At 39.7% G+C, this 12,690-nt stretch overlaps 1 protein-coding gene across 1 annotated transcript in view; it reads left to right on the forward strand.

Moving 5' to 3' along the window:
* The window catches only part of CPLANE1 (ciliogenesis and planar polarity effector complex subunit 1), a 99,467-nt gene that overhangs the window by 80,748 nt on the left and 6,029 nt on the right, over nucleotides 1-12,690 (forward strand). The window contains exons 44-50 of the mRNA XM_089496517.1: nucleotides 353-508; nucleotides 2,100-2,133; nucleotides 3,531-3,659; nucleotides 4,729-4,894; nucleotides 6,150-6,211; nucleotides 10,690-10,842; nucleotides 12,354-12,460. Coding sequence (XP_089352643.1) covers nucleotides 353-508; nucleotides 2,100-2,133; nucleotides 3,531-3,659; nucleotides 4,729-4,894; nucleotides 6,150-6,211; nucleotides 10,690-10,842; nucleotides 12,354-12,460 — 807 coding nt within the window. The remainder of the gene's footprint in view (nucleotides 1-352; nucleotides 509-2,099; nucleotides 2,134-3,530; nucleotides 3,660-4,728; nucleotides 4,895-6,149; nucleotides 6,212-10,689; nucleotides 10,843-12,353; nucleotides 12,461-12,690) is intronic.

Consider the following 12,690-nt stretch of genomic DNA (forward strand, 5'->3'; position numbering starts at 1 on the left):
AAGTCTAGGCAACAATCATGCAGCCTTGTTTTGGACTGGCTATGATGTCTTCAAAGACATTCTCATGTATAATGCATTATTAAGAATCTAGACAGGCGGTTACCAAAATGTGGTTAAATATGGCCAGGCTGTTTCCATCTGTATAGGGTTACAGCTAGCATATCCACTGCATAAAAGATAGTTCATCCACAGAGGCTATTTGAGCTTCTCCCAACAATCTGTAAGTATCCCCAAGCTGTGATGTTCATCCTTTACAGAGGCTTAAATCCTTCCAGAGCAGCTTGGACACCTATTGTGGTTTTTGTAAGCTAATTTACACTAACTTGTTTCAATTATTTTTCTGTTGAAACAGAGTATTATTCAACTCATGTGATTATGGAGGATTTTACAGAAGAAGAAGATGACCTAGAAACTAAATCCCAGACTAGTTACCTTGCCTTACAAACACCCTCTGTTTCTTCTTCAGTATCAGCTGCTAATCTCCTCAGGGTCAAAACATCATCTCCCGGTACTATCCCTACCTGCTTTTTAAATTTTACTTTGGGTATTCTATAAATGTGCTATTAAGGAACCATTATTTGCTATACATGTTGACTGCCCCTTATCCGGAAATCTGATATCCAGAATACTCCAAAATCTAAAAAAGTCCATGTGGGTGGCTGAGTTAGTGAGACTTTTGCTTTCTGATGGTCCAGTGTACACAAATTTTGTTTCATTCACAGAATTATTTAAAATATTGTGTATAAAATTATTATAGGCTATATGACACATACTGTAAATAAATTTTGTGTTTAGACTTACTATATATACTATTGTATAAGTCTAGAAATTTTAGTCAAAAATTTGAATCCAAAAACCTGAGTCGACTTATCTATGGATCAATGTAAATACTGTACTTTAACTCATAAAAAGAGGAACCATCTCCTGGTGAAAGGCAAGAACATAATCTGCCCTGCCCCCTGTACTCTCTCATCCATCCTGCCTTTTGTGTGACCACAAACAGTTATGCTTGCTGAACTTTTGTAAATTCTTGGGCATTGCTTTCTTTTGCTTTTCTCCTGGAAATGTTGCTTTGTTACATGTCCCAGAGTTTTAACCTTAACTTATCCATGGGTCATATCAAAATCCATAATTTTGTTCCTAAAACCTGCCCTCGACTTATACATGAGGTCGACTTATAGTTGAGTATATACGGTACATCTCATCTCCAAGATAGCTCATTATGTTGTTTGTTTATTAATTGTCGTCAAGTCAACCTCAAATCATGGTGACCTTATGGATATCTTCAAGACCCCCTGTCCTCCACTGTTCTGCTTAAGTCATGTAGATTCAGGCCTGTGACATCCCTGATTGAGTCTATCCATTTGGAGTGCTCTCTTCCTCTGTTTCTACTATCTTTTACCTTTCCCAGCAATATTGTCTTCTCTACTGAGTCATGCCTTTTCATGATGTGCCCAAAGTACAACAGCCTCATTCTCCATGAGACTTATGGAACATTTTATAGTCCTGATGAAAAATCTGTATTTAGGACAAGAGGCCACTGTTAAAACAGGATATGGAGGAAACAGAATGGTTCCCAACTGGCAAGGGGGTCAGGCAAGGCTGCATATTATCACTGTACTTCTTCAACTTGTATGCAGAAAATAACATACGAAGAGCAGGTTTAGACTTAGAAAACATAGGAATGAAGATAGGAGGATAGCCTGCCTGCCTGCCTTAGATCTTCACAGTATGCTGAAAGGTCATGTTGTTCCTTTTTGTTCTCTGGTTTACAGTGGAGCAAAAAACAGACTGCAACGTCTTAAACTTTTGACCAGCCACTAAGTATAGAAGTCATGGCAACTGTTTCATTTATTTTAGAATACTAAAAAAAAAAAAAAAAAAAAAAAAAAGGAAATAGTATTACTTTTCATTCATTTCTGTGAGAATTCTAGCAGTAAGGCAATTGTCCTGAGGAATATATTGCTGCATAATGGGAAATATTCTGCTGAGGCTTCCTTTGCAAACTGTAATAGAACCTTATGGTCTCTTGTGGGTTTTGTACTGTAATTTTACACATTTTTGTACAGTCTACTTAATAATTTATCTTTCTTTTGTAGATCTTAATTTTAATTCAGAAGAACTGGATGAGAGGTACGTATGAGAAAACATATAGTTAAAATAATACCAAGCTAGAGCCTGGACACACATCTCAGTGAAGACTGTTTTGACTATTATGCCAGAGTGAGGTTGGCAAAAAAGTGATTTTTTGCCTTTGCCAATGCATCCCTAACATGCTGCCCAGCAGAGCTATTCTGAATGGTGAAGAATCTGTTTGAATCAGGCCCAGGGGGATAAGAGTTACATGGTGTGAGAAATTTGCCTAGATACTTTAAAGAGAAAGTGTTCATATTCACTCAGAACTTAACACAGTTATTGCAGAATCTAGCAACATTTGGTTAGAGGGTTTTGGGGAATTAATTTTCAGTTGTTACATCCTGATAATGTGAACAATACACTTTAATCCCTCTGCATATAGGCCTGACCCTGCCCATCTTGGATGATGAGTAGAGATGGATTGATCTGGTGGGTCCAGGGCATAATAAATGCCTGCCACTTAGAATGAGGCAGTAACATGCCTCCTCCTAAAGAGGTTCTCCCTGAACTCATAAGTATGGATTAGTGTTTTCCCATTGCTAATCTCCTCTTTTTAGGTTAGGTGCTTAAGAATGTGGTGACTAGGGAGTTTCAGATGTTCTTAGCAGAAATAGATTATCTAGAGCCAGTTCAGTCTGTTCATGCATGGGCGTTGTACTGAAAGAAGCCTTAGGGGCTGTACACAGCTGGCTCGGGGGCCACGGCAACCGCATGCTGTGGCCCCAATCCAGCCTTTCCTGGGTGCTTTTTTGCGCCCTGGAAAGGACAAGATAGTTGTGATGCCATGGCTGGACAGCACTCCTTTGGTGCAACGTTGTATGGATGCAGCGCCAGAGGAGTGCTGTGATGCTGCGCACCATGTGGAGCGGCGCATAGCATCACGGCACCCTGGGGCAGAGTCGGGGCATGCGTCATGTGGATGCAATGCCCCGACTCTGCCCCCAAGCCGGCCTAAACAGCCCTTTTGTTTGTCTGACTGATGACTTTAGGAAAAAAATACCTTCTTACTCCTCTTGGATCTCTCAGTGGCTATAGATACAATTGATCATGCTATTCTGTTGGACTAGTACTAGTATGAGACAAGGAGGCATTGTGATACAGTGATTCTGTTCCTAACTGTAGAGTGAGCTCCAGAGATTGGTATTGTGGTGCCACAGATTTTCATTCTGTCTCCTGTGCTGTTCAGCATCTGGATGAAGCTACTGGGGAGGTCATTAGGAGTTTTGGGATTGTTGGGTGCTATCAGTATGCTGAATGACACTCAACTCTATTTTTCCTTGTGGGCAGAATCAGCTGCTTCTATGTAAGTGCTGGACTAGTACCTAGATGCTGTAATGGGAGTTTTTCTCACTCCTGTTTGAAGAAATATAATCAGTGTGTTGTTTTTCCTACAGTATTGCAGACAACCACCTGGAGATCACCGGTTTGAGTGGGGTTTCTGACATCATTACTGATCTTGTGGAGCAGGGCATTTCTGCTTCAGAACTAGGTCTTTCAGAAACACAGGCTCAAAGAATTTCCAGGTAATGTTACATTCAAAGAAAGAAAGGAATACACCAATCCAGCTTTGTTTGTGCATAAGAATTAGTGGATCTGAATTGGGAAGTTTATCTCATGTACATCAAAGTCAGCATCCTGTTGATGACATACACAGGTGTAACTGGAAGCATCCTTAAGGATGCAACACTTTCACTATTTTGTCCTTACATGTGAGGGCAAATAATTTGCTTCTTTTTCTCTCTGCTGCCATTCCGTGAAGGAATCCATCCATGCAGTTTTCACCTGGTATTCTCACACCCTGTAGTGGTTTTTCACAGAAATGCACATGCTTTTTTTTTTTACACGAGGTTCATGGCTTTTTGTACAGAAATAATTTTTGTGCTGAAAAACTTGTTTCCCAGCGACACATTTACTTTTGTACTAAAATAACTTTTGTAAGAAAAAAAATTATGTTTGTGCAAGTGTTTTGTATAAGTAAGAATAGGTTATTTTTCAGAACCAAGTTTCCCGAGTGTCAGGAAACTAATTTTTCAACCAGAAAACAAATAATAATGAATATTCATTCCACTCTTTAATGCCTGCATGTGTACTTCTTTGGACCTTGCAGGACTGATCGCAAGGGTACACCCAGGCTTGTTCTGGTCCATTGTTTTTGAGCACTAAAAGAGGAAGGAGTAGCCTTAATCTGAAGGAAGGGGATGCTCCTTTTTCCCTTCATGCTTAGGAATGGCTGGGTACAGCTCTGCAGCTGACCAGTGGCAAGGGAGACAGATCTATGCTTGGCAGCCCCCTGGACTAGATAGCTAACATGTATGATTAAAATAAAAGAGGTAGACATAACATCATTGTTGCTGTCATACTTTTTTTCTCCTATTCTTTGTAGCAGTGTCTTATATGCTGATGTTCTAAACTCACGGATGGTTTTCATTCTCTATGTTATTATGTATTTCTTGAATCTTCCTTGTGCATTGTGAGCAAAATGGTCACATATTTGTCCCTATGTTATTTCCTTCCAACATGTATATCAGTAACAGTGTTGTGAAAACTAATATATCCACATCTCTGTCGGTATTTGTTCCTGTGTTTTTTCAGACTCTCAAGTGCAGTGAGGAGACGTTCACGTAAAATAGAAAAGGATAAAAAAGAGTTACAAACCTGGATGAAAACAAAGCAAAAGGAAAGACTTGCTGAATATCTACAAACACTAGCTGAACAAAGGGCAAAAGAACATAACCCTTTTCCTTTGAGAAAACAACTGGTAAGGCTAATTGTACTGAACTGTTTAGAAACATAGGGCTTTTTAAAAAACCACATGCACTAATGTTTGTACTGTAAGTGGTTGTTCTCAGAACTAGATGCCCTAATGACCTTCAGTTTGCATCCCTCTATAAAATGAATTTGTTGCTGTGTACCTTCAAGTAGTTCCTGACTTATGGTGACCCTAAGACAAATCTTACTCAAGGGGTTTTCTTGGCAAGATTTGTTCAGAGAGGGTTGCTTTTGCCTTCCTCTGAGGCTGAGAGAATGTGTCTTGGCCAAGGTCACTCATTGGGTTTCCATGGCCAAGAAGGGATTCAGACCCTGGTCTCCAGAGTTGTAGTTCAGTGGTCAAACCACTACAACATGCTGGCTCTCATAAAATCCACTGCTATTTTTAAAATAGAAAATAAAATGCTTTCCATCTTTAAAATAGCTGGAAAAGTACTTTCAGAATTGTTTCAGACATAACTAAATATCCTAAATTGGCCAGTGCCAATGCTGAGTGTAAAGTGAGGGATGGTGTGAAATCTGGAGAGCATACTAAGGAGACTTGAGACTATCTATCTCAGGGTGGTGTAATTATATATTAATTTAATCTCCCTTTGCATTTTTATACTGCTTATCACTGAACTAACACTCCCTAAGCCATTTACAGTGTGTAAGCCAATTGCCCCCAACAAGCAGGGTACTCATTTTACCAACCTATGAAAGGATGGAAGGCTGAATGGACCTTGGAGCCCTCCTCTAGGATTGAACTTAGAATGTTGTGACTGCAGTACCGGCATTTAACCACTGCATCACCAGGGTTCCTTTGTAAGTAGACCTATGTTTTATGGCCAAGGTCTGCTTATCCTTCTACAACTCTCAATTAATAGTCCTTCTCTCCCTTTACCATTACCATTACCCTACTCATCCCCTTGAAAAGTAGTGGCTCAAACAGGATGTGACTCCTTATCACTTGACTATTCAGTGGCTGACTATATTGAAAAGAGTGTTGTCATAACAAACCACAGTTCAATTCAGTTGTTTAAGAGCAATTGCTTTAACATTTTAGTGAGCTGTGCCTGATTAACCTTTTTTCATTTGAAACTATAATTGCTGGCTTGAAACTTTGAGCGACAATCAGTTGCCAGTTTTGCCACTTGGGGCACAATCCCAAAAAGTTAGTCATGAAAAAGTGTGATGAATGTGTACAAAGAGTGATTAGGAGGTGAAAGAGAAAATGATTTTAATACCTGAATTCTTTTTTTTAGACACCTGGACTTTCATCACGAGATATCAAGTTACAGCAGAAAAAGAAAGACGAGAAAGATAAGTAAGTTACTTTTCAGTGTCGTTCTAGTCTTTTTACTTTCTGTTGTTCTCTCTCTGGGTTAATATATTCAATTCTTGATTTTAGCACCAGTTGCTGATATTCTGTCCTCAAATAAAAGTTATTAACCGGTAAAGTAGTCTTCTATGTAAAGATATTTGATCTAAGCCTTGATACAAAACTCCTGATAATCTGCTGAAAAATAGATTTAAGACACAAAATGCGCAGAGAAGGAAAACCTTGAAGAAGCTCAGACTTGCTAGTGCTATAGCATTTATGCCTTGTTTAAAATTCTAAGAAACATTTGTATTTATTTAAAATGTTTCTATCTCATCCCACATCATAAGATATCTGTGTAGCTTACAATAAAATTAGTTCGCACAATTAAAAATGCACAATTATAACATTTTAGAACAACAAAAATAATTCAAAATGTTCTAAAAACATTTCAGACTTTTCAATAATTGAAGTGGTTAAAAGAATATGAAACCATGAACATGTATGTATTGAATGGAGTTGTTAGGATCCATTTATTAAAAAGTCCTGTGAAGATCACTTGACCCTCATGAGAAGAAAGCAAATTTTTGGCTAACTCTGGTAACCAAGGGAACTTGGAAACACTGAGATAAAGCATACAAAAAAAAAGCCAGTTTAAAAGGCATTGGAAAGATTATGGCTGTCCAGTTTTGTAAATGAATACTGGGAACTCTATAGTCTTTGTGAAGATGGTGGATGAGTAGACAGCACAGTGGCTTCATCTGATGTACAGTCAGCCAGGGGTCCTCTGTTCTTCAGATGAGACAGACCATAACTAGACTACTGATTGCCAATTCCCGTTCTCCATTCCCCAGGGCTTTTTCCACACACCCCTGATTTATCAGCCATCCTGGAGCTAAACAAGCCTAATTTATTAAATAGTACATCCTCTACACATGACTTAATTTGGTTCTTTAGCGTGGCTCCTTTAAACATTAGATTTGGCCATGGCCTTAGAGGCACCATCTGTCATATCTGATGAAGTATTTGCTGTTTTGCATGCCCATTTTTTTAGCTCCTACTTGTCCTGTGAAAGGTATTTGAAATAGTCTGCCTCTTTTCTCTGGAGATAACAACTCCCAATAATAGGGTGGCAATGGAGTAAAATTTCCATCCTGTTGTGTCAGGTTTTCTGCCCTCATGATTACTGGGATTGCCTGAACTTTTTGCCATGTCTTACCCTGTGCTCTTCCACTGTTATAAGCTGGAATCCATAAGTTCCCCTATTGAATTTTTTGTCCAGAGCACAACATCTACATTCAATTCAGTTTTTGCAGAAGCAGATTGCACATAAAGTTCCATTGTGTATACAAATATGCATTCCATTCTGCATCCATTTGTGTAACTTTGCCATTCAACACAAGAATCAATGCGTAGCAGGCTTAATGCATCATTATTGTGTGCAGTCATGATGTAAGATCTTGGCTGTAGTTTGTGCAGGATACTAGGAAGAAATGTACAGTGGGTCTGCTGCATCAGGTGACTAGCGATCCATGGATTTGACTAACTGCAGATCACCATGCCCCATATTTTCAGTGGTGGCACATGTATACATACATGCTGATGTGGATGTGCACATGTCACAGCCCATTGAATAATAGGGGCCATGACTGCCCTTGATTTTTCCTATTCATAGAGGACCCGGAACAGAAGCTTCACAGATAGGAAGGGTCTGCTGTAAAGTTATCTTCTTATATTGGTTTTCCAGGAATCTGGAAGGCATAGAACAAGGATAGGCAATTACCAAAGGCTAAGGGCTGCACACAACTCTCTCTGTACCTTAGAGAGAGCCTCTGAAATTCCACACTGTTTTTATTTCTTTAAAAAAAAAGTCAGAAGGCCTTCTGCCTCTGTCAGGGGGAGGGCTTTTTCATGCGTCTATGACAATTTTAAGCTCTGGAGAGGTCTTTTTTTAAAAGCAAGAAAGAAATGGAACCAGTTTACTTCCTGCTCTTAAAAAGTCTACTTCTAACCAAAAATAGTCTGGGGGTAGTTAAATCTACCTCCTTGAGTTCATGGAGAGTATTCTGAGCAAAAACAAAATAGTGGGCTTGGGAGACTTTGACCTTGGACAGACGGTCCCAAAGTGCTGTGCTGCTGCCGATACTAGGGTTAGGAACCGCACACCAACCTCACGGTCCCTAACCCTAACACGGCACGACGGCGGCCTAATAGTGGCATCCTGCCCATACGGGCACCGCCATCTTGACGTAAGAGACACACAGCACATACACATCACTGTGCATTGCTTATATCACGAGTATGACAGTGGCGCACAGATGATATGCACCCGGCACCCCCAAAAGTACCCGGTTTTTTTCCAGGTTCTTTTTCGGGCAGAGGGACGCTGGCCAGTTTGGCTGCTGCAGCGTTTTGTTGTAGGGAAACAGGCTGCCGCCAGGCCGCACTTCTAGGGCAGTCTGTCCTGGGCCTTTGGAAGATTTAAAATGACTTTAAGTGCCTCATTGGCATACTGCCTGTAATTTCTGGACCTCTGGCACAAAATATAGTTGTTTCCATGATTGCTGAATAACCTGAAATAGGCCAGGGATCGTGGAGATGAGTACGGGAGTAGCTGAATTTAGAATGGATAAGCTGAAACATTGAGTTCCTAATCAGAGCTGGAAATCTAGGAATACTGCCAGCTTAATTTGTCAGCTGTATCTCAGACACCAATGTCATTACCAAAATGGTATACACAAGTGCTGAAGAAACTAGGATTAGGTAATGTTGATACCAGTTAAATAACATGAGCAATGCTAAGACCAGAGCAACAGGTCTTGAAATCATGAATGTCGATATTGAAGCTATCAGATAATGCAAGATGTGACATTCTCAGAAGTTTTAAGCCCAGTGAAGAAACTTGTTCCTACCCCTAGCTTTTTTTCCTGTGGAAAAATAAAATTGTAACATGTGTAGCATTTATTTTTATATTGAACTGAAACCAATTTATTGCTTTCACAAGATAAATTGCTTCATTCATAACTTAGCATATTAAACTGTATTTATGTCATACAGATGAAATTTAATAATTTAATAACTTTAGATTCATGCAAGCAAAATTGTGAATATAGCCTATACTAAAAAGACAACTGCAAACTCCCCCACCAGCCCTCATATTTGTAGTTACACAATGTTATAGCTTTGCTGTTTGGAACAGTGTGAGCCAGAGTTGGGTGGCCATCGATGGATTTCTGTGATTTGAAGGGTCTTTATCATAATGAGATGAAGGTGCTCACGTTGTAAAATAGGATCAAGAGATACAATCCCAATATAATGCCTTGGTTCATAGTACTAGTGATCATCCTACTATCAGTAAGTATCTTACATACAGGAGATTATTGGTCCTATATTTAGGATGGAGACTAAGAAAAATAGTAAGGGCCCATCTGATTAGAGCCTTCAGCATTAATTCCACATAGTGTGGTCAAATTCCTACTCAGATAGTAAGATGCAGGTTGCTCCATGGGATGGATGTCTTGCCAACGATGGCTGGAGGGAATGCATATGATGGAATCCTGCCAGGTTTATCACCAAGCCTGCCATAATAGTTCATCTCAGCTTTTGCTCTTTTATCCTCGCTATAGAACTTTCACCATTTTTGTATATGCTAGATTCCTCCATATGTCTTTTGAATTCGATGTTGGGTTCAGATCAGCCCACTAATATGACTCTGGAATCAGGCACTTTGATACCACTGTGTTGCTTTTTCAGTTTTTTTCCAAGACGTATAGAAATTTGTGGGGTTTTGGGGCTATGTGGCCATGTTCTAGAACAGGGGTAGGCAACCTACGGCCCGTGGGCCTGATCCGGCCCAGCGAGGCCTTGGGACCGGCCCCAGCCCTGTTTTGCCCCTGATTGCCGCCGGGGCCTTTGGCCTATCAGGAGGAGGCGGGCAAGTGGCGGGCAAGAGGGAGCAAGCGGGGGCAAGGGGGGCAATTGTCTATAGAAGCCTCAGAAACATGCATTTATATTAACATTTTTAAAAAAATCAGCAATTTTTTTTGCATGTCCTCCATTTGAAAATTTTGTCCTACATTTGTCCCGGGTTTTATACATACATACATACATACATACATACATACATACATACAAATTATTTATTTATTTATTGGCTTCGGCCCCCAGTTGTCTGAGGGACAGCAACCCGGCCCCTGGGTCAAAAATGTTGCCTACCCCTGTTCTAGAAGAGTTTGTTCTAGAACATGGCCACATAGCCTGAAGAACCCACAAAAAACTATGGATGCCTCCCACGAAAAGCCTTCGACTTCACGTATAGAAATCTGTCACACCTAGGCATTTTCTCTGTGGGAAACTATTTTCTCCAATAATATACATTTGGTGTGAGGGTTGAGTGAATTAGTGAAGATATCACTAAAGAAAAACATCTCTCTTGTCATTTGGTAAAAAATACTCTAATAAACATTTTATTTTCTCCCATTAAGAGCCTTGTTTTCTGAGCATCATAATCTTAGAGTATCTGAAGCACTCAACCTGATGCATGAGTTGTTGACAGACACAATGCAACTCCCTTCAAGTGACTATAAACTAACATCATCTTCTGATTTTAAGAGACCATGCATAGCATCTTCTGGAAGGTAAGGTATTTTAATATGACCCATACCTTTGATATCCTCATTAATGTTCACAAATCAACTTCAAATTTATCATTATAAAATCTGACATTGTGGTCCATGTCTGCCCAGAAGCCTCAGTATGAGGTATTTATTATAATGAGATGACAGTAGAGAACATTTTTAGGAAAATGCATGTAGATTTATAGCTGCAGAAACATTAGCTGTGGTTTATTACAGCCTACTATGAATAAATGTGAATTGACTAGGAAAGATAAACATTAAAAGTGTGATTGAGGCACCCAAGCAGAAGTTGACATATTTCTGAAATAATTCCTAGCATTAAAAATAAGAGTATGCCTTAGAAGAGAGTATGTCCGCTTCATGGTCTGGAAAGAAGACCCTTCATTTTAATTTGGAAGAAAGTGAAAAGGTGAATTAGAACTATAGTCTGAATCCTGCTAAAATTGCTTTGTAGTAACATGTACAAATGTGCCATAGCAGGCATGACATTGTGCCTAATGGTTGCATCCTTCAAGTTGCTCATTTTAAGCAGACTCAAGGCCATTCACCTGATTATGTTCCTATAACTGTGTGGTTAAACACAAATGTGCCAACGAGAAGAACATAAAAAGTAGGGGGAAGCAATATACTGAATATAAAAGAGATGAAATGATGTCAGATTCCTTGAAGGAGGAGTCATTTGAAGATTAACCCATAATTTTAGAAAGTGAACTGGAAAAGGCTTTGAAAATACTTGGGAGAAATAAATCATCAGGAACAAATAGCATACTAATAGAACTAGTTCAAGTTTTAGAGATGTAAACTATTCAAAATCTAACAAGAATATGCCAATATATATGGGCAATGAAATCATGGCCCACAATCTGGAAATGCTGAATATACATTCCAGTCCCCCAGAGAGAGGGCACCAAGATTGTAATAATTCTTCAGTGATCACAATGATGCAAGCGGAGTGATGCTCAAGATATTACAAGAAAGACTAGAAGACCGTCAAGGTGATCTTAATGGTTTTATGGCTTAATTTATTTTAGTTTGTTTTAGGCATGGTACATACTGGCCTTTTGCGCCATACCGGCGCAGATTCTAGGATTAGGGACTGCACAGCAACCACATGGTCCCTAACCCTTGCACGGCATGGTGGCGTAACAATGGCGGCACCCAGGTGCTGCTAGTGTTAGGTAAGTGCGCGCAGCGTCTGCACATTGCTGCGTGGCATTTATGTTGTGAGTGCGTCATTGGCGCACTCACAACATCATTTCAGCACCAGAAAAAGAACCCATTTTTCCGGGTTCTTTTTCCTCTGCAGTGACAGTGCACTGTTTGGGGGCTGCGCCATCACTATGGAGGTAACTAGGCTGCCGACAGGCCACCGTTTCTCAGCAGTCTGTCCCAGGCCATAGTTATTCTGCAATGGGCAACTGCAGTATTTTGGGAGCATGTTCTATTTCGCTTATGTATATTTCTGAAATAATTATTGCTGTCATTGAAATCTAGTGTATTTCACTTAGTAGTTTCCGTGGGTCTAGCCGAACTGCAAGAAGTAATGCTCCTGCTAAAGCTGATTTCCATCAGACAAAATCCTTCTCCAGTCTATCTTCTGATATAACTCAAAGGAAAGGTAAGGAAAAAACCTTATTTTGAAAACAGTCATTGCATTTTCAATACAGAAAATTCATGTTTGGATTTTAAATAAAAATGTCACCACCTGAGGACCAGAACTGTTTCCTCAACCGTACCTGATACAAATTTTTGTTCCTCTCCCCTTTTATGATTGATTGTAAGCCATTCTGAGTCTTTTCATCTGAAGGTAAAATACTTTAAATAATCAAATAGATAAACAGAAGGATG

This window comes from Sceloporus occidentalis, unplaced genomic scaffold, assembly GCF_023333645.1.
Source record: "Sceloporus occidentalis isolate IW3139 unplaced genomic scaffold, rSceOcc1.0.p SCAF_1, whole genome shotgun sequence".
Classification (NCBI taxonomy): Eukaryota; Metazoa; Chordata; class Lepidosauria; order Squamata; family Phrynosomatidae; genus Sceloporus; species Sceloporus occidentalis.